Raw genomic sequence first — 22,766 nt, forward strand, 5'->3', positions numbered from 1 at the left:
ACACGGTGAAACAAGATCCAATGGGATGTTTATCAAATCAAACAGACGAGCAATATCCATATAAACAAAAGATTCTAGAAAAGACAGTAATCAAAACAAGAAACTACAAATTCCCCCAAATATCTTATTTTTTGGTGGATTGAGCTTGCAGACTTAAAGTTGAGGTTCAAAGCCTCCTGCAGTCGAGCTACAGGCCCAAACCCATCCCCAGATATCTTTACTGGACATCGAACCTATTAAGAAGGACATCAAAACAAATACGAAGAAACCCTAGAGATCGATGCGACAATGGTTCAAAAATCCCAGACAAACCACCAATAAAACAATGGGAAAACATGAAAGGTGCTAACATCAACAATACAATTATGTGTCATTCAGTCCTAGCTAGCTTTTGCCTTGATTTTCATCAACCTAGATGTCATTTCCATTGACCACATACCCAAAAAACAGCAAGTGATATGTCATGACTCAGATTTCCTGACAATGACATATAATTCCTCTTTTTATAAGGATGCCAACACTTCATGTAGGTGTTGTCCATGAAAGACACCACAAAGAACCTTCCAAAAAACGATTTGGGCACTAGTATATTGTATTACATAAACGGTAAACCAAATGAACTTGCGAAATACCTCATCATGAAAAGAGAAAAAAAGAACTCTATCATTACCCTTAAGATGTAGGTATTCTTTTCCCATGGTTTTCAGGTCATATTGCAATGAGTGGCCCAACAATAAATGGCAAACTTTCATATCAACTATGTTAAATCAAATTTCATCTCTATAATTTTTTCCAACTGAAATTGAAACTAAGCATCGAGGACTCACCTTAGATTCATTGCCTTTCTTGAAACAACCGATTTGTTATGGCGTCGGGAGAGGATCTATCTTCAACCTCAATTGGGACACTCTCTTGTCATAATAGATTCTCACAACATCAAACAACACCTGAAAAAGCTTTTTGCTCACGGTACTCTTTTGGAAAATGTTGTTTAGCAGCCGATTCCCTTCCATCAACTTGGGCGTGAGTTTCTTCATTGCTCTCTACAGTTTCTTCATTGCTCACTTCTTCATAGGCTCCTTCACCACCCTCTTCTCTGTCAACATCTATTGTAAGATGGTTCTACACTTCTTTAGCTTTTCCACAACACTCGTTCATTCATTGCCACGTTTCCCACATTGGAAGCAATCAAATTGTTGCTCGGTAAATTGGGATACAAACGAATCATGGACAGTGCTAGTGCTGGTTGGCCCTCCACAATTTTGCAGGTTTGGACGATTTGTCTAGGCTGCACCTTGGGTTTTCATTTCACTTGTGACTTGAGAGGATAGAAATAATTGCTGTATTCTCCAACAATCATGTTTCTTGCCAGTGGGGCTCGTATTGTTGACAAGGATGCCTTCATGGTTGGTTGGCAAGAATTGGGATTAAATTAACTTCACCATTTTCTCTCATGAACTGATTTTGCTCTTACACAATTTGTAATCCTAGCCAATTGGATTTGTTGCCACCACATAGATACATACCCCTTGCATTTAATGGGCTACAATTTTCACATCATTGGCTTCAAACTTTTTCCGAATATTCAAAAATAATTTCTACTTCAGCCAGCTTGCCCTGGTTGTTCCTCTCCATAAAATAAAATTAAAAAAAAAAAGGTCAGCCTTAACGTGTAAATCCTGATCACTTCCATCACATCCATATTATTGAATTTTTCTTTCCCTTGCACAGAACCCAACAAATAGACGGGCGGTGGAGGGGATAGGGTTTCCAACGAAAACATGGGCCTTATAGATTTCCACTTGCTCCAATTGATAACAAGGTTGTCCAATCAATTTTTGCAAAGCTTAAAAGTCCACCCGACATAGCCTTGCTAGCTTGGTACCAACTAATGCAATGCAATACCAAGAAATAGAACTCAGCAGCAAGAAAAAGGTTTCAAGAAGAAAATAAAGTCGAGAGAAATGAAATAGGGTAAACCCTAACAAGCCTTAATAGAACGAAAAAAACAACAGCATAAAAGTACCCTTCTTTTACTTTCTATTTTCTTATATGTAACCCTAAGCTTGAAAACCTCTTAGGTGGATTCTCTAGTTCCAAACAAATAAATCCCCCAAAAACCTCTAAGTGGACCAAATTAAAACCCCTCGTGTTGACAATCAATCAAGATTCGATTCAATGAATTAATTTAAAAGAGGCCAAGAACTAAAATTTAGATGTGGAACTCAAAGCGCGAAACTTGCCCCACTAGAAAAGAACTAAGTTCCTAGTAGCATGTTATAACATTCTGAAACGCAATAGATGGTTAATCACTCTACATAAAAGATGACCCACTAGAGATGAAACAAAGGTTGGTTTCGAAGAGTTATAATCATGCTTGGTTTCCATTAGTTATAATTATGCTAGAATATCATATAATTAAAAAAGAAATTATTTTAAGGTTTCTTTATTCTTTCAGTCAGACAGAATTAAGCGACTGCATCTCACTACATATAACCTAAGTTCATCAGGCATCAGGTACTTGGCAATGACACGCAGTCTCGAAGACCACAAACATGCATGTACAAGGGAGCATATGAACAAAGTGGCTTCTGAATAATACACACACATAATCAAGAGAAAAGTTTACACAATTGAGCCTATGTATGCCTATGCATGTGCAACATGTGCCTAAAATAAAATAAATAGGTATAGATACAATGTGCCTCACTTTCATATTACATGATACAATAAACCTCAACACCTTAAATCATCAACACTATCAATGGCTTACCATTCACTATAGTACTAAATGTTGAATAATCCACAGAGTATTTCATATCAAAATAAAAGTCACATGGTGGAATAGACTTCACCTTCAACTCTAAATCAATCTGCACAAAAGCACAGTTAGTTTACTGGCATGCTCAACAAAGATGTGAGACAATCACGATGGAACAATTAACAAAAAATGATTTACAAGATCCGTTATTAAATTTCAAATAAAATTGAAAAGGTTGCTAACACAGTGTTCAACCAATCCAAAATAACTCGAGATCAAAGCAAACATACATTGGGGGCTACTTGTACAATCTTGACTTTTGAAACGAGACACTCTAATAAATTATCATTCTTTAAAGTCGAATAGAATAGACGCTTCTTATCATGCAAAGCAGCTTGTTCTTTCATAACCTGAGAAGAATGTGTGTAACAATTATAAGAATCAAATATTGGAAGAGATAAAATAAAAATAAAGTCTCAAAATCATCAAGATTCTCACAGTATCTCCGGCTCTAAAGAACCATTGGACTGAACAATAATATTGCCCTTCCACTGTTTCAAAAAACTCTAATACCCTACCAACATAATTTGGTCCTCCATCTTTACCCTGGAAACCATACATAACATGTGAAAGTTATTAGGCTTGCATCACATTTCGGAGCCAAATTTGATGAAATTTTTAATAAGACATGCATACAAATTCAAAGCTTCAGGCATTTTATTTTATCTAGGCATGAATCCAATTTTATGAGAAATGCCTTGCTCGCAATCTATCACAAGGACCCAACTCACTTATAAAATTGTTACCATTCCTAAAAATGCCCATGATGTTCACATGATAATAAAGCAACAGACTAAGCTTCCAAATGTACATATTTGGTCTTCCATTGTTTGCAGTTATAAATGAATTCTGGCATGTTATGCATGTTGTTATAATAATTGATTCATGACAATAATGGTAATCTAAAGCAACCAGGAGATCAAACACCTAAGTCAATTAGATAGTGGTAGTCTCACTCTCTCATCGACAGACGAGTCGGACGACGGTTTCTTACAATCTTACTCTCATCAGTCATCAGTTTCTAACAATCTTCTTGCAAATTGCAAGTTGGGAAGTTGCAGACGGGTTTTTTCTTCTTCTCTCTCAGTCTCTCTCACTCAAGAAGTCAAGATTAAGAGGTGATTTAGGAATTACCAAGTTACTTATTTAGGGTTTCTAATCTATGCCTTTTACTTTTAGTCTTTTAGGGCTTTGGTCCTTTGGATGTGGGTGGATTGATCATTGATATTTAGTTATTAAGGGTTCCGGTTATGTTTTTCAAAATGATTTTTTTTTATTTCAACATTGATTGATGTAGGGTTTTGCTTTTTTAGGGTTTTTCTTTTTTCCCCACCTGAAAATTTGAAATAGGGTTTTGTTTTTTCTTTCCCTTTGATTTTGTATTTTTATTGTGCTAAATTGGTAATGGACCTAATGGTTTTGCAAGTTGCTAATGTAATGCCTAATGAGTATTAAGAAATACCTAATGCTCTGTTTTTCTTGCCATTGCTAAATAATGTTAATGACCTTTTTTTTGCTAATTTGCCTAGTATTGGTGCAAAAATGGTGAGTATTGATTGTCTGATTCAATGAATGCGTAATTTGGGGTACTGGGTAATTTTGGTGCAAAATTTGTGAATATTTTTTTTGGCTAAATGGTGACAGTTCTGTAATTGGATTTGGTTGATGGTTCCTTAACTTCTATTGGAGTCCTGGCCCTTGGGTAATTACTAATGGGTATTTTGTAAATGGCTTGGACTTTGGATGTTTCTGTTTGATAATGGCCAATGGGTATTTGGGTATATTGTTTTTGCAAAATGTATTGTTGATGCTTATGTTGCATGTAATAGTGTAATGGGTAATTTGTAAATGGTTGAAGGTTTTGCACTTTTGCTGCGTAATGGCCATGGGTCTTGTTCAAATGTTTCATGTTTCTGCTCAAATCTCAATGTATTGGTTGATAATTATGTAGTTATGTTGCCTGAAAAGGGTAATTTACTAATTTGTAAATGGTTGAAGGTTTTGCTGGGTAATGGCCATTGGTCTTGTTCAGTTGTTTCATTATACTTTCATGTTTTTTGCTTGTCCTGTAATGGGTAATTTGTAAATGGTTGAAAGTTTTGCTGGGTCAATGGCAATGGGTCTTGTTCAGACTTCAGAATCAGATGTTTCATGTTTTTGCTCAATGTATTGGTTGATGCTTATGTTGCCTGTTGGAGTGTTTGTTAATGGCCTAATCTAATGGGTATCTTCTTTATATTATTTTCTTAGATGTCGCAAGGGGATAGTCATAATGTTAATGTAAGCGAAGGATCTTCCAACCCCCTAGACTCTACCCAAACAGTTGCATGCTCAAGGAAGAGAAAGGCGATTAAGCCACGGTCAGAGGTTTGGGGTCACTTTACGAAATTTGTTGATGAGGATGGTGAAGATAAGTCAAGGTGTAACTACTATGACAGGGAATTATGTTGTGATCCAAGAAAGAATGGCACTACGGCACTTAAGAATTACATTTCGACATGTAAGAAATGCCCCGACCATATAAATGCAAAGCAGACACTGTTGAATTTTCAACCAATCAAGGGTCAAGAGGGGGATGGTAGTGGCACTCTTAGTTGTTGGAAGTTTGATGAAGGGGCCATTAGAAATGCCGTAGCCCGTATGGTTATTGTGGATGAGCTTCCTTTCAAGTTTGTGGAGAAGGAAGGGTTTAGACAATTGATGTCAATTTCATGTCCAATGTTCCATATTCCGTCTCGTTCGACCGTGAGGAGGGATTGCTTTCAATACTACATTGATGAGAGGTTGAAGGTGAAGAAGTCTCTTAAGCAGTCAACTCAAATGGTTTGTCTCACCAGAGACACGTGGTCTTCTTTGCAGAGGATTAACCACATGTGTCTAACCACTCACTACATAGACAATGATTGGAAATTGCACAAAAAAATCTTAAATTTTTGTCCAATTTCCAGTCACAAAGGTGAGGCCATTGGTAAGGCACTCGAGAAGTGTCTTCTTGAATGGGGGGTTGATAATGTGTTCAGCATTACGGTGGACAACGCAAGTTCAAATGATGTTGCCATTGGATATTTAAGGAGAAGAATTGTGAACTGGGGGTCAAGTGTTTTACAAGGGAAGTATCTCCATATGCGGTGCATTGCACATATTATTAATCTAATTGTATGTGATGGACTGAAGGAAGTGGAAGTTGCAGTTGACCGTGTTCGGGCCGCAGTGAAATATGTGAGGAGTTCTCCAGCTAGGTTGAAGCTCTTCAAAGAATGTGTAGAGGCTGAGAGGATTCAAAGCAAGAGCCTATTATGTCTAGATGTTTCTACGAGATGGAACTCGACGTACTTGATGTTAAGAGCGGCTGAGAAATTTGAGAAAGGTTTTGATCGGTTGGACCTTGAAGATCCTTGTTTTAGTAGTGAAATTAATTCAGGGGATATTGATGGGATTAGAAAGCCAGACAATGAAGATTGGGAAAATGTTAGGAGGATGGCTACATTGCTTCAAAAATTTTATGACCTCACCATTCGGATTTCAGGGTCATTATATGTTACATCCAATACCCTATTTACTGAAATCATTGAGGTTGAATGCCTCTTAAAACAATGGAGTGAAAGTGAAGACTTCAAGTTGGTCATGATGGCAAGGAGGATGAAAGAAAAATACGACAAATATTGGGGTGATATTGAGAAGATGAACAAGTTGATTTACATTGCGGTTGTTGTGGACCCTCGACACAAACTTGATTTTGTGAAGTTTGCCCTTATTGACACGTATGGAGATGAGAAGGGAAATGAGTTGGTGACAAAGGTGTTTAATGCGACAGTTGAAATGTTTAATGACTTTAACGGTAAGGTCGCAACCAACACACCTCGGGACAATCAAGTTAAGGTCGGAAGTTCAAGTTCAAGTGAGACTTGTCATTCGTCACAACACGAACTGAAAAAACATATGATGAAGATGATGAAGGAGAAGTACAAGAAGGATAAGATCGAATCGGGAGTTGGTGACAACAAGTCTGAGTTGGATAGATTTTTGAGTGAAGATGACGAAGAAGATAACACTGAAGACTTTGATATTTTAGGGTGGTGGAAACTTAACAGCCCTAGGTTTCCTATCTTGTCACAAATGGCTCGAAGTGTCTTGGCGGTTCCCATCTCTACGGTCGCTTCAGAGTCTACATTTAGCACAGGGGGGGCGTGTTCTTGATGTATTTAGGAGTTCTTTAACTCCTAAGATTGTGCAAGCCCTTATATGTGCTCAAGATTGGCTTCGATCATCGTCAAAGCCGTTGGATATCGAAGAAACATTAGAGGAGCTAGATTCTTTTAAAAATGGTAATTTTTAAAAATTTCTTTTAGAATTTTTGAGTATGTATTATCTATTTCAAGTATTCAATTTCTCAACTGACTTCTACTTTAATATTTGTTTTACTTGTATTCCTTTTTTCAGAGTTTCGAAATGTAGGAGATATTTCTTCAACTATAGAGCTCTGAAGAGTGAAAGACTGATGTGATGTTTACTGGTGGACCTGGTGGTGGGCCTAGTGCCTATGTTGCTGACTTGTTGGCTGTGGTTTTCTCTTTTCATGTTGTTTTGAGACTTAGAGAGTTTGAAGTTTTGAACAATTGAACTTTGTATTATTAGTGCTTTGGTGGATGCCTAGATTTGGTTTTCAATACTTTTCATGGATTGTGTATTTGTTTTGATGTGTAATGTACTAATGTGTAGAAATATGACCTAATCAATTATAGCTTTGACTATGAAATTTCTGACTTTCTATGTTTATTCTTATCTATGTGACCATGTCAGTCAAGTTATATTGTTACAGTTATATCTCCATTGGACCATTACCTTCTCCTATTTAATGTTTTCACTTTTCATCAGGTTAGTTCATGGGTAAGAAGGTTTATGTCATTTTTAAGGGAAGGCAAATAGGAATCTTTTACAGTTGGCCAGAATGCCAAATGCAAGTTAATGGCTACAGTGGAGCATGACACAAGTCCTATAAAAGTAACGAGGCGGAAGCGGATTTTAATGCCTTCTTACAGCGTAGTGTTGATCGCGAAGCAGCACAAGTTACTACTGAGGATTTGAAAGAAGACCAGAAAGAGGAGATGAAGATCCACGCTCGTGAGGATCGCCAACCCTCAAAATCTACTTTACCATCTCTTCTTATAGTTGGCATTATTCTTCTCTACATCACTTTTGGTATGAAAGTAGGCAAGTAGCCAAGTAGCAATGTAAGTCTTTTTTGATGATCCTCTTTTGCTTTGGTAGAATGGTAGTTACTTACTATGCTTCTTAAGTCTTAACTATGGTCTATGGTCCTATCCTCCAATACTTCTATTCGGTTGGTAACTTGAATACTTGATAATTGATATGCATGTAAATCAGTAAATGTAACGCACAGCCACACATGTCACTACTCACTAGACAGTTGACTACTCAGGTCAGAGACTTCAGTAGACACTTTGAAGTTTGAACTTTGAATCATTATCTTGGTGTATGAATGTATGATGATTGATGGACCACCGACCATCGTTAGAGTTTGTTCACTGCACAGCAATTCAACATAGGTGTTCATTATGGTTCTGTTGTGAATTGCAGATTCTTCTTGAATTTTTTAATTTAATTTAGGGAAATGAATCATATTTATGCCTCTCTTCATTGCCTGCTTGCTGAGTTGCTTGCATGCTGCACCTGCACAGCCATGGGGCATTGGCATTGGGCACATGGCTTGATAATCTGACTGCCTTGTCTACTCTTCATTGACAGATAGGGGTTGCAAGCCTGCTACTGTTAGTGTCTACTGATCTACTGGTCTTCTAAATAGTCCATGCATCATGCCTGTGCAGCAGTGCATGTGTAATAAAGTCTTGCAAAATCTAGACTATCCAGTAATCTACTGCTCTTCAGCCTCTTCTAGTTCTAACTTATAACTATTCTAAATTGATTAAATGCATAGGTTGTTACTTAACTTACTATTTAGTGTTAGATGTGGGCCATGTGGCCATGTGGGGCCTGTAATGGTCCTAATGGAGGGTAATAAAGACAAAGTCCTGCAAAAACTGCATTAGTGCATAGTCTACAATTCTGCTGCATACATAATGGTTTTTTTTTTGCAATTCTGCAATTTTGTCCCTGTCCCTGTCGGATGCCAGGTTTTTTTTTTCGCAAAAAACACCTCATTCGGTTATAACCGAACTAACCGACTAACCGATCTAAATATTCGGTTTCGGTTAGGTTCGGTTACAGCTAAAATCGGTTAGCATTTCGGTTACCATTTTCAACTAACCGAATTTTTTTGGTTATGAATTTTCGGGTCATTCGGTTTGGTTATAACCGAATGACCACGCCTACCTCCCAAGATATGTCTACACCCATCCAAACCTTCATAAACCTTGTAGGAATTTTTTTCCTAATCTAATCACCTATTTTAGGACCCAAGCCCTAAATTTTTACTCATCTATTTCACCCATATTCCCTACGCCCATAGTCTACACCATCTCGATATCCTTCGAAAACTACCCAGCTTGTGTAAATTCAACTCAAAACCTACCCACAAGCCCCTTTTGAGGTCCATAACCTTCGGCGTAGGCATATTGCTATTGTGTGAAACCTTGTGAGATTTCGTAGGTGGGATTGGAATACATTTCTGGGGGGTTATTGAAATTTCTTACTTGTGAGAATTGTGACTTCTTGGAATTCTTGCTATGTGCATGCAGATGTATAGATTGAGTACATAATTAAATTCACTCATGGATAATCTTAAAACCTAAATCGTTTAATCATATTTCCATGATTAAATCATAGAAGTTGTTCCCGTCCTACGTCATGAACTAAAATTCCCAATTGAGATAGAAAAGCTTTAGTTTTTTTCTTTTGAGGGTTGAACGCTTGAACTATTGAAGGATCATCTACATAGTCGCGGATTTGAAAGATTCGTTGCCAAGTCATCACATTTAAAATGTAATTTAGCCCCCAACCACCCCCCTGACTTGACCGAGTTATGTGCCAAGTAGACAAGTTACGAAACACTAATTTGGACTATGTATCATAAGTACTAGTTTACAATGTCAATAAGAGATGAAACTCTTTAGTTGCAATTTACAATGACAACAACAGGTGACAGAATTTGTTTGCAATGCAATTGTGTTTGTGCAGGTGGTCGCGTAAGCGCACACCAAAAACAAGGTGCAAATGGCACACAAATGAGTTTATCTCCTTGGCAGTTAACCATGGTTGGCCTCTCTATCAGTTGGATGTGAAAAATTCTGTCTTACACGGTGACCTCACTGGAGAGGTGTGTATGGAGCAACATCCTGGGTTTGTTGCTCAGGGAGAGATTGGTTTTGTATGACATCTCTATAAGGCGTTATATGGGCTGAAGCAGTCTCCCTGAGCCTGGTTTGGTAGATTTAGCGAGGACATTATGCGGTTTATTGTGAGGCAGTGTGTACTCGACCACTCGATATTCAACGCTTATTCTGATGAGGGCTATATCCTGTTGATTATGTGTGTGGATGACATTGTGACTATTGGGGATGATGAGACATGTATTCAACGACTTAAGACGTTCCTTCAGACGGAGTATTGCACCAAAGACCTAGAACGATTTCGGTATTTTCTGGGTATAGAGGTGGCATATTCTTGAGGTGGTCTTGTCACAGAGGAAGAATGTTCAATACATATTAAAGGAGATGGGCCCCTTAGGAACAAAACCAGTTGAGGTCCTATGGATCCCAACATGAAGCTTTATCAAGATCAGGGGGAGTTGTTAGACCCTAGAAGATATAGGAGGCTTGTTGGTAAACTGGTTTATTTGATTGTGGCTTGTCCCGATATATCATACGCAGTGGGAGTAGTTAGTTTGAGTTTTCGTACTTCGCTCTAGGGTGAAGTTCTGCAGATGGTGAAGTACTTGAAAATGCCCCCTAGTCAAGGCTTATTCTTCAGGAAGCATAATCATTTGAGATTAGAAGGGTTTACAGATGCCAAATGGGCATGATCACAAGCAGATAGGAGATCAGCTAAAGGTTACTACACCTTTGTTGACAAAAATCTTGTGTCTTGGTGGAGTATGAAACAAGATGTAGTGGCTAGGTCAGGTGCAAAGGCAGAGTATCGAGCTATGGCTCGTACGTGAGGAGATCAGCTAAAGGTTACTCAAGCACATTTGCATTATGACAATAAGGTAGCACTTCATATTGCTTCCAATCCAATGTTCCATGAAAGGACAAAGAATATTGAATAGATTGTCACTTCGTTCGTGAGAAGCTTCAAAGATGTGAAATTAGTATCAACTTCATTCGATCTGGAGATCAGTCGGTTGATGAATTTACTAAACCATTGGGAAAGTCCAAAATGAGAGATATTTTGTAACAAGTTGGGGTTGTATGATATATGCACTCCAGCTTGAGGAAGAGTATTAGAAGGGTATTTAAGTCTTTATATATGTAAACCTAGTAGTCATATTATGTGAGGGTTCTCTTTACGGACTCTCACCTTCTACCTCACTTCTCTTCCATCACTTTTTCTTTTTCCATGGAAACCAGGTTACATCGAACATATTGAATTATCAAAACATGTGCGGCAACGCATGTCACTAGGTCTTTGAGGTTGTTAAACCATTATAGATGACTTTTTACCTCATATGATAGTTTTTGAGTGTGTACTTGTGCTTATTCTAACACTTTCTAAAGCTTCATCTTAAATGATCATCAGTTGTATATTTTTTCATACGTTTCAATGATTTTACAGGGTTTTCAATGAAATTTCCATCCAAAACCGACAGGTTTCCATTTCTGTCACGACTGAAAAAATATGCCAAAACCTAAACCTGAAACCTTGTGATTCATGACTTGACAATTTTGAATAGTACTCCCCTCTTCTATCAGCTCATCACGTGGAGCGCGATCATGAAAAGGGTCATATTTCAAGTCTCTAAAATCATCACTCTCCTCATCTTGTTCCTAAAGTTTGTACCAATCAAGTTGTCAGTTTAACTGCTGAAAGTCACCTTAGGGTCTTTGATTGATTAATCAATTGGATTAAGGGGTGATTCCCACGAAGTCCCTTGCCTTGCCTCTTTTAGTAACCATGTAGTTGTTGATTCCAGAAGACATAAAAAACACTAGGCTTTGGTACCAACTTATGCAAAGCCATGAAAGAAACAATAAAGAGAAAATACCTCAAACCAGTTGTATTCAATCCCCAAACTAATGCAAAACCTACAATAGAATGGAAGAGGAAGAAGGTTGTCTTCTCTCTCAAAAGATAGAAAAGGGAAGATATATATATATATATATATATATATGTTGTCTTCTCTCCTCTCAAAAGATAGAAAAGGGAAGATATATATATATAGAGAGAGGAAAATGAGTGTGCGGTCGACCGCATATAAGGTTATATGCGGTCGAGGGCCCAAACACATGAGTCCCACATTTTTTGTGGTGATCAAAACCATTCATTTGCAAGGCCCCATCATAGATAGGGTGTGTTCAAAAAATCAGCTCCATTGGATCATCCTAACCCATCCAAAAGTGGAGGGCAAAAATGGGCAGATTTGTGGCAAACGGTGTCTGTTCATTTTGCCCTCCACTTTTGGATGGGTTAGGATGATCCTATGGAGCTGATTTTTTGTAAACACCCTATCTATGTAAGGGCCTTGCAAATAAATGCTTTGGATCATCCTAACAATGTGGTCCCACATGAGTTTTGGGCCCTCGACCGCACCTAAGCTTGGTGCGGTCGAGCGCACAATCTTATTCCTGATATATATATATATATATATATATATATATATCTTTGTGTATGGGAAAAGAGAATCTAAGAGTTTGCATAGGCAGCTTACCTATGCAAGCTGCTTACCATCAGTGGCAGGAAAATCTTTCCGGCGAGTGGCGGGTATTGTTTTGCTCCTCTCCGAATATAGAATAATACCCTAAAGTTTCAAGTCGATCTGACGGCCAGATAGGGAGAACGAAGCTTTCAAAGTGAGTCGCAGTTTCTGTAATTTTTTTGAACTACGACATCTTTGAAAATTTAGAGAAACTGCCACTCACTTTGAAAGCTTCGTTCTCCCGATCCAGCCGTAGGATCGACTTGAAACTTTAAGTGGTGATTCTTCGGTCGGAGATGAACAAAATGAAACCAACCACTCGCCAGAAAACTTTTCCAGTCGCCGGCAGTAAGCAACTTGCATAGGCAAGCTACCTGTGCAGACTCTTAGATTCCCTTTTTCCCATGTATATATATAGGGATTTGCTAGGGACCTTTGCATAAGGCATTTCGCAGACCGGCTACTGCATGAGAGAGCAGCCACGTAGGCGCTTTTTTGTCTTATTCATTTAGTTCATCCTATGTGGCTGCTCTCTCATGTGCAGGTCTCATCTCTTTTCTCTTTTCATATCTATATCAAGACCTAACCAAAGAAAACATTATTCACGTTTTACTGTGAATTTCTAGAGTAATTTTTAAACAGACCAAAGTACCACTATAAAATCTTGCAAATATCACAAAGAAGGAAGAGATATATTCACACCCTTTTCTTCCCTGGGCCAGTCCCCTCTAGAATATGTCACTTCCACACTAAAAAATCTTAAATATTCACATGGGTTTGGAGATTTTTTCCAGTCCAGAAATCTAACTTCTTTCGCCAAATTTTGCATTGCATTTCTTTGCTTCGAGACTTTATCGACATATATTTTGTATTAAATCACCGCAATATAATATAACGAAACAACTTACCTTTACATAGGCACAATCCTCGAGACCAAGAATGCACCCATCGATATCAGCTTGGTTGTAATGGCATTTGACATCCAAATCAAGTTCTTCATCTTCGTCATCACTATACAAATAAGCATGGGCAACATCAACCAAAAAGCAAGTTGATGAAGCATGAGATCGTATATAGAACAAAAGTCATAAAACAAAATATTTACAGGTCATCACTTACATGGAGATACCATGTCGACTCTTAGTCCCTTTATCCTACAGAACATGACAGTTATACTCATTATTGCAGAAATCAAAAGCATCCTAAAAATTCATGAAGACTGTGCAAAAGAAATTTGAAAGAACATTATTTTCTAGAGTACTCATCAACCAATGTTAGATGTTTTGTATCCAAGCTAGAGATAGACAACTTAGATGAGGTATTATGGACTTCTCTTTTTGTAGGTAAAGTAGTTATTGTGTACTATTGTGTTGGATATGGCTTTAGTTTTAGTTCAGTCTCAACAGAAGCCAAGTATTTTTCTTCTTTTTTGCATGGTAGGATTTTCTTCTTTTTTATCTATTCTATATGTGTGTGTCCCGTTCCCCCATGACATTTAAAACACTACAAAAACATTCTTACATATATATAGCTCTTATATTCAATGTCTACGGCTAGATGTTTTTTTTTTTAACGGCTACATGTAGTTATTAATTATTATTAGTGAGTCTCTTGCACATCAGCCGCCTATTAAAAGATAAAAGAATTAACTAATGACGGTAGCTACATGAATTTATTATATATACTATGTAATTGTTGACCTAATAAAGAATTATCCCTATAAATGCAAACTCCTTTAAATATAGTTACTAATTTACATAACAAAAACATGTTATTTAAAACCTCATAAATGTGAACCTATCTAGAGTTATTGGATACCTTGTATGAGAAATAAGAAAACTAAAGGGAATAAGAAAATCTATACATTACTTCTTTTTTTCTGAAATAGCGATTTGAATTAAATGAAAAGGGAGCACCCGAGAAGCAACCCAGAGAACAAAAACAAGAAAGAAGAAACAGGAAAGAAGAAGAAAAGAGACAACAAAAATTACAAAATTATACTACGGGGGAAGATGATCAAACCAGAGAATATCTCCCCCCCAACTCCCTGCTTGGCTAACACATCCACCTTTTCATTTGCCAACCTCCAAACGTGTTTAAAGACAATAGCCAACCCACAACAAAATCCTCAATTTCATCAAATAACGCCAAAAATCTCCAAGGAGGAGCTGCTCCACCCTTCAACCACCGAATGACATTCAATGAATCCCCTTCAACAATAATATGGTCCAAGACTTCCCTACTCAACTTCTTGATCCCAAAATAGGCCGCTTTGACTTCCGCCTCCGAAGAATCACACACACCAATAGGGCCAGAAAAAGCCCAAAGTATCTCATCACGAAAAAGTCCTCCCACCCCCGCTGGACCCAGGTTTCCAAAACAAGCACCATCAAAGTTGATTTTCATTACTATAATGCATCTTAAATCTATAAAAGGCGGCCCACTGCACGAGGCTACCACCATTGCGGGGTCTGGGAGGGCTAGATGTACGCAGCCTTACCCCTGCTTTGCAGAGCGGCTGTTTCCGTGACTCGAACCCGTGACCACCAGGTCCCAATGGAGCAAACTTACCATTGCGCCAAGGCTCGCCCTCAATGCATGTTAAATCTATACAAACAAAAAATAAAATGACTTTGATCAATGGGTCCCTTAAAGGTTTCTTCAAGACGTACAAAGACCATTTATCTCCTATTTTGTTTTCTATCATGGACAAGGCGCTTAGTAGAATGATGGAAAAGGGATCCCATTGAAGGCTTCTACATCGGTCAGGTGAAGGTTGAAATATCTCATCTCCAATATGCGGATGAAACTCTTCTCTTTAGTAGTCCAGACCATCGAAAATATAACCTCAAGGTTGTGTTCTCAAATGTTATGAAGTTTTCTGATCAAAATGTGAACTTTGCCAAGTTAATGGTTATGGGGATTAGGCTGGAAGAGCATGATGTTGAAGAGCCCACCAATATTATGGGATGCAAAACTGGTTCCATCCCTAATCCTTAGCTTGACCTCCCATTATTCATTGGCAGAAACACAAAATCTTTGGGATCCTTGCTATACCGAGAGTGGAAAGGAGATTGTCCTCATAGGAAAAAAAACATGCTTTCTTTTGGGGGCAAAATCACCTTAATTAAGATGGTTCTTGCCAACTTTCCTATATATTTTATATCCTTATTTCTCTATCCGATTTTGGTCATTAACATAGTTGACCAGCTTCAAAGAAACTTCCTCTGCAATGAAAAAGAAAATGACGAAAAGAAAATTTTAGATAATTGGGATGAAGTCTGGTAACCTCTAGAGGAAGGTCTCCGAATCCAAAAAACTAAAATTGGTGGACAAAGCCTTACTTAGGAAGTGGCTATGGAAATAAGGTGAAGATAGAGGCCATCTCTAAAGAAATGTGAGGGAAGCTAAATATAGTTCTGGTTTCGAAGAGTGGGCCCCACAGGACGACTATAGAGTTATTGGGGCTTAGCTTGGTGGGACTTTATGGAATTTAAATTTTTCATTCAGAAAAGAATCTGTTTTAAGTGTGGGCAATGGGGAGAAAAAAAGATTTCAATAGGATACTTGGTGCAAAAGTAGCACCATGAAGGAGGATTTCTCATTTTTACTATAAAACCTTGCACAAAGATATATGTGTGGCCAACTCTTTTCACAGGCAAAATAGGGATGTGGATTGGAATTTTGAGTTCGAAAGAAACTTCTTTGATTGGGAGCTAGGCGTCCCCGTGCCCTTCCTATCTAGAATTAACTCGGTTTATATTAGATGCCATGAGAGGTAATAGGCACATTGTCTTTTATGTGCCTCAACAAGATCCTCATGATTGACCATATTTGTTATAGGAAGAAGATCAAAGTTAATAATTATGCTCTTCGCCTTGCCAATGCCATGTCTGTCGACTATCTCATGCTTTGCTGCAGTTTCTCGTGCAATATTTGGCACTTCAGTTTAGGTCTATAAGAGTTAGTTGGGTTCTCTCGAGCATATCATTAACATTTCAAGTCATGGGCTTTTTCCCATGTAGAGGTAGGATTCTATAAAACCACTTTTTTACCAAGTTAGCTTATCTGAAAATAAAGAAACAACAGAGTTTTTAAAGTAGTATCCAAAGATGTGTGCTACATTCAAAGGAAAATTTTCTTTTTGGTCGCTCTTTAGGCTACAACTCTTCCTTCCTTAAAAGGGATATCAGTGTCAAATATACCAAAGGAAGGACCTCTCATCCCAAGCCCAGCCACCCCCCCCCCCCCACCCCACCTCTTTTCTACCCCAGGGAACTAAAGCTAAACTCTCATAGCTCGAGTCTTGGCAGCCTGGGTCTAGCTAGTAGGTTTTTTTCAGGGGCTACTGATGAGAAGGATTCTAGCAAAAGTTCAGGCTCTTCTTTGTGGGATCTGAATTGTGGACTAATAACTAGTTAGATCACATCATCATTGAGGGTGATTCCCTAAAAGTACTCACATGGATGTGAGACAGCATCAGTTACCCCAGGAGATTCGTGGACACTATTGAGGAGATTGTTGACATTGTTGAGGGCCACAACGCGGTGATTTGAGTTCGTGATCGGCAAACTCTGACGTCGACTATCTTGCCCCTTCGGGTTTCGACAGGCAGACTCGATCACAATATTTCCTCCTTGAGTACTTTTAGGCTTTTAGCATTTGTCAACTCTTTTGTTTGTTCGCCCATTTGTGCTTTATTTTCCTTTATTGCTTTATTGTATTCAAGTTTTGTTTGCTGCATTTGACCATCTCGACCGTCGGGCACTTTTCATTTATATATCTTCATCATTCAAGAGAGAGAGAGAGAGACAGAGAGAGAGAGAAGAAAGGCGCTCATACTATGATCAATAAGGCATCTCTAGGGACCTACTAAGAAAAGCTAAATCATAGTCTTTTATAAATATTGCCCTTACAGATAGGACATTCACATGGAAAGGGGCTGAGACCATGTAGGTTGTCTCATGGGGACCACACATGTGCTATGCATGACCCAAGGTCTAAGTATTGGGCCTCATAAAGACATTAGTGAAAAAAGCACATATTTTTGCATGACTTTCATGCATAGCGTCAGTTATTTTCTTGTATAGATTACAATTTATAAGAACAAGATGCGCATTATGCACGAACGTGTTGTTTTCTTATACAGATTACAATTTACAAGAAACGACATGTGCTATACATGTGCCATTGAAAAAAAAAATGTATGTTATGCAAGGTTCTGAAAATCGGAATCGAATCGTAAATCGTAATAGGGTATGAATCAGATCGTAAATCGTAAGATTTCTTCAGAGTTATATATAAAAATGAGAAAATATAAAATATATATATATATATAATATAAAAATAAGAATAAAATGAGTAATTATCTATTTTTCATTCAAAACTATTAAAATAAATATAAATTTTAACAATTAGTAATCCGAAGCACAAACTATATTCATCGTTGATAGATCACTAAACAAATCACAAACCATAGTTGCCGGAAACTCCTTAGGCCGGTGGGAAACATGTTTCCTCTAAAACGCGTTTCTCGCAGTCGGGAAACTCGTTTCCCCTAAAATGAGGGAAACACGTTTCAGAAACGATTCCAAAATATGATACAAAATTGGAGAAATGTTTCTAAAACACATGGGAAACATATGGAAAACTTATGTAAATAATGTGTAAACGCGTGATAAGCGTATGCAACACTCGTAGAAAACGCATATAAAACGTGTAGAAAATATGTGTGGAACTTACGAAAATCATTTTGGAAAAAACACATCATTTCCTAAGACGTTTCTTGTATAATTTTTTTATTGTTTCTCGTTTCTCGTTTCCCCTGTATTTTTTTTCATTCGTTTCTCGTTTCCGTTTCACATTTCGTTTCTCGAATTCGTTTCCCACCCTGGTAACTATGTCACAAACTATATTCATCATACAATAAATCATGATATAATTTATCACAATAGTAAACAAAGAACATACCTTATTCAATTCTGTAATAATCATCATACAAAGAAGTGCCACTAATAAACAAAGCATATTGAAATGATTTTCCTTTTGAAATCAAAATCAATTCTCAAAATCCAAAACAGACATAATCGTAAAAATAGTAAAATGAATCGTAAAAATCATAAAAACGCACGATTCAAAGTCGAATCGTACTTGATTCGTACGATTTTTACAACAACAAAAAAAATCTTCTTCCAATTTGAATCGTTCAACCCACAATTTGATTTGAATCGTGCGATTCAAATCGTAAATCGTACAATTTTAACAACACTGGTACTATGCATGACTATGATTCAGGTACAAAAAAATGTGCTTTTATGACTAAGTTTTAAGGAGGTAAAAGTAGAGATGGTAAGAATCGAGAGCTTAAATTTGTGAGTTCATAACACAAACAATCATTGCTAAGATATGATCATGATGATCGGCCTTGGGGCCCACATAGCAGACATATGTAATCAAGAACATTGATTTGGTGGATCCCCATGAGGAGTGCAGATAGAGATGTGCTTTTGGCTTTCTCGGGGGCTATTAGGGGTGCAACTCGGGTCGGGTTGAGGCCAACCCGAACCTGACCCGAGCAAGCATTTACTCAACCTGAACCCGAACCAAGTTCCAACCGAACGAGGTTCGACCCAACCCGAGGGACCCTTTTTTCCAACCCGAACCCGACCCAACCTGAGATTTTAAGCTTAGTAAATAAAAAAATTATTAAAAATGTTGGGTTTCACTCAGGTCGGGTTGCCCAAGCCCTCGACCTGAACTCAACCTGAACCCGACCCAACTCGACTTTTTTTGGGGTTTGAACCCGACACGAGTTGCACCCCTAGGGGCTATTGATGAGAAGGATTCTGGAGAGGTGGAAGTTCAGGTGCTTCTTTTTGAGATCGGAATTGTGCACCAATCTTAGATAGATCACATCACCATTGAGGGTGATTCCCTAAGTGTACTCAGATGGATTTGAGAAAACATCAGTTACCCCAGGAGATTCGCAAACACTATTGAGGAGATTGTTGACATTGTTGACGGCCACAACACGGTGATTTGGCACATTTGGTGATCCACAAACTCTGACGCTGACTATCTTGCACCTTCGGGTTTCGACAGAGACTCGATCCCATTATTTCCTCCTTTGAATACTTTAGCTTTTGGTAATTTAGAAGTAATATAAGGGTTTTAACTCAACAAAACAGTAACATGCATTCCCAAAGTAGAACATATTTAAGTAACCAAATACAGCAATGATTTTCTGTAATAACCGGTAAAAATATATATATATATAGTCACTATGCAAGATTACTATGCAGAAATACTATGCAGAATACTATTCAAAACTACTATTCACAGTAGGACCCACCAAGTACTATTCACAAACGGGTCCCACATCAGCGGGCCCCACATCAGTAGGTCCCACATCAGCGGGCCCCACACAAGTAGGTCCCACATCAGCGGGCCCCACACAAGCGGGACCCAACACCGGTCAAGCACGCTGTTACGAGTCAAGCCCGCCACCAACGAAAATAAACTAAAATAATAATTAAATAATAATTAAATAATATTATTTTACTATTTAAAGTACTATTGAAAATAATTAAATATACTTAATTATTATTAAATAGCCTTTACTATTCACGCAGCAGCCTTTTACTATTCACGCAGCAGCCTTTTACTATTCATAAATAATTAAATAATAGCCTTTACTATGCACAAAAATGCCTATAAATAGAGGAAGAGAAGAAGAAGAAAAAGAAAAGAGAAAGAGAGAGGAAGAGAAGAAGAAGAAAAGGAGAGAGAGGAAGAGAAGAAGAAGAAGAAGAAAAAGAAAAGAAGAGTGAAGAAAGAGTAAAAGAGAGAGAGGGGGAAAAAGAGAGAGAAGAGAAGGGAAAAGGAAATCCACTATCCAGGTAAGTCTGTCAATAGTTATTTATTTCCACTATCCAGGTAAGTCTATCAAACAGTGAAATAACGGTGATATGGTTGGTTCTACCACCTATATAAGTAACATGCGGGGCCCACATGAATAGTAATATGCGGGGCCCACATGAATAGTAACATGCGGGGCCCACATAAATAATAACATGCGGGGCCCACATGAATAGTAACATACGGGGCCCACATGAATAGTAACATACAGGGCCCACATGATCTTAAATTTGATAGAAAGAACACAGGGAATATTATCAGAAAGGAATTTGATAGAAAGAACACTGAACACAGGGAACATCAGAATTTGAAAAGGGTACTTCTCACGTTGCTTTCGTGAAATTCTCATCTGCACGATCCTTTCCACGTACATTCAGGCAAGTGAATATGGACTCGCTTCATAACGGTAATTCAGTGTAATTCCTATGATTATTTGATATGTGACTGTGTTAGAAGGTAAAAGTATCTTCAATACCATATTTCTTTAGAATTTCATTTCAGAAAGCAAAGTTTCATATTCATTCAGAAAGCAAAATTTGCATAAATTCTGCATGCCATTCTAGGTTGAAATGAAGGGTGAGAGAATAGTTGACGGCCAGAGTCAGGGTAATTGAGAATTGCCATAATGACCATAATGACCGTATGACTATTGGGAAGATTTTTGGGTGGAAGGTGACCCAAAGAAAATCCTCGGGTGGAAGGTGACCCAAAGGAAATCCTAGAAAGGAGCACGTCTCATTAGGGGGCGGAGGTTCCTTGATGGTCAATAGTTGACGGCCAGAGTCAGGGTAATTGGGGAATTGCCATAATGGCCATAATGACCGTATGACTATTGGGGGAGAGAACATATTGGGAATCACAGTAAGGATGAGAGTTCATATTACTTGATTTATTTCCAAATTTGATTTATTTGAAAGAAAAAAAAACTGTATAGTTTAAAATGGATTCTAATGTTGATCATTGAAATTTTTATGGTTATTGTACTGTTTCTTTTATGTCGTGAGCCTTTTTCCTTGCTCTTACGTTGCTACATTTCCCTCCACAGGATTAGTAGAAGAAGGAGCCTTCGCAAACGAAGACATATAAATAAAGCGGGAATGGGAAATACATAGAGAGGGTGGAGTGACAGATGGGTCACCTGTCATAGTTAGACTCAGTTTAAGTATTTAATTTCGGACTGTAATAAATGTTATTGGGATGCTAGGTCCTTAATTTAGAACAGAGTGAGTTTAAAATTTTAAATGGATTTCATTATTGAGAATACTTCCGCTGCTCATAAAGAACATCAGGTGAATTTGTCAAATAGGTGTAACGGCTTGGTTCTGGAAATCGGGTCGTTACATTTTCAAAGAAATGCTAGGCTTAGGAATTCAACCATCAAAGAAACTAAATTCATCCAAATCATGTTCCATACAATAACTCTCAACAGAGAAAGTAGCTATCTAATGAATAAAAATCATATCTCAATCAAATCTGTCCTTGAAAATCAGATCTATAAAGAAAATATCTAACTAAGGCCCAAACAACTACAATACTAATGGGGTAAGAAAATATCGGGGTTGATGAAAGGATTAGAGTACAGTATATGGGTAACAAGGATAGGCCTGATTGGATTCAATTGGGTATAAAAAAGATGAAAATGGGTTGGATGTGTAGAATATAAGGAAAGGTCAAAGGATGAGATTATGGAAGAAATAGGTTATCGGAGGTAAAGGGAAAATTCAATCAGTACTTAGAAGGGTGTGTCAGGCTCCATGCCTTAATCATCTAATGCAGGCAATGTCCGAGAAGTAAAAGAGAACGGGGGGAAAATGGTTGTTCACAACCAAGATAAGAGGAGAGAGAGAGAGAGAGAGAGAGAGAGAGAGAGAGAGAGAGGAAGAAGAAGAGGAGGAGGAGGAGGAGTTTGATAGAAAAGAATCTTCCATTTCCGATCTGCATCTCCTTATTGGCTCAACAGTAGGAGCATGGAATCTTTACTCAAAATGAGAGTAGGAAATCTATCTCCAAAAGAAGGGCTTATCGGATCGGCATGCGCTGGGAAATAGAAAGGAGTCCTAGTTTACAGGATTGCGGATTAATGGATCTCATTATTACCTTAATGGAAGGGATCAAGCACTAAATCATTTAGCAGCTCCCCCCACGAAAAGAAGTACTTCCTTCTTATTAGACAGCACAATAGCCATTCATGAATAG

At 37.9% G+C, this 22,766-nt stretch overlaps 1 protein-coding gene across 2 annotated transcripts in view; it reads right to left on the reverse strand.

Moving 5' to 3' along the window:
• The window catches only part of LOC143884836 (DNA (cytosine-5)-methyltransferase CMT3-like), a 68,016-nt gene that overhangs the window by 39,421 nt on the left and 5,829 nt on the right, over nt 1-22,766 (reverse strand). For both annotated transcript variants that reach the window (XM_077388648.1, XM_077388649.1), the window contains exons 2-6: nt 13,773-13,807; nt 13,562-13,664; nt 3,260-3,367; nt 3,052-3,171; nt 2,774-2,873 (exon numbers count right to left, since the gene is read on the reverse strand). In XM_077388648.1, the coding sequence (XP_077244763.1) occupies nt 2,774-2,873; nt 3,052-3,171; nt 3,260-3,367; nt 13,562-13,664; nt 13,773-13,807 (466 nt within the window). The remainder of the gene's footprint in view (nt 1-2,773; nt 2,874-3,051; nt 3,172-3,259; nt 3,368-13,561; nt 13,665-13,772; nt 13,808-22,766) is intronic.

Source organism: Tasmannia lanceolata, unplaced genomic scaffold, assembly GCF_043159265.1.
Source record: "Tasmannia lanceolata isolate RefF3 unplaced genomic scaffold, GAP_Taslan_0.1 ptg000008l, whole genome shotgun sequence".
Classification (NCBI taxonomy): domain Eukaryota; kingdom Viridiplantae; phylum Streptophyta; class Magnoliopsida; order Canellales; family Winteraceae; genus Tasmannia; species Tasmannia lanceolata.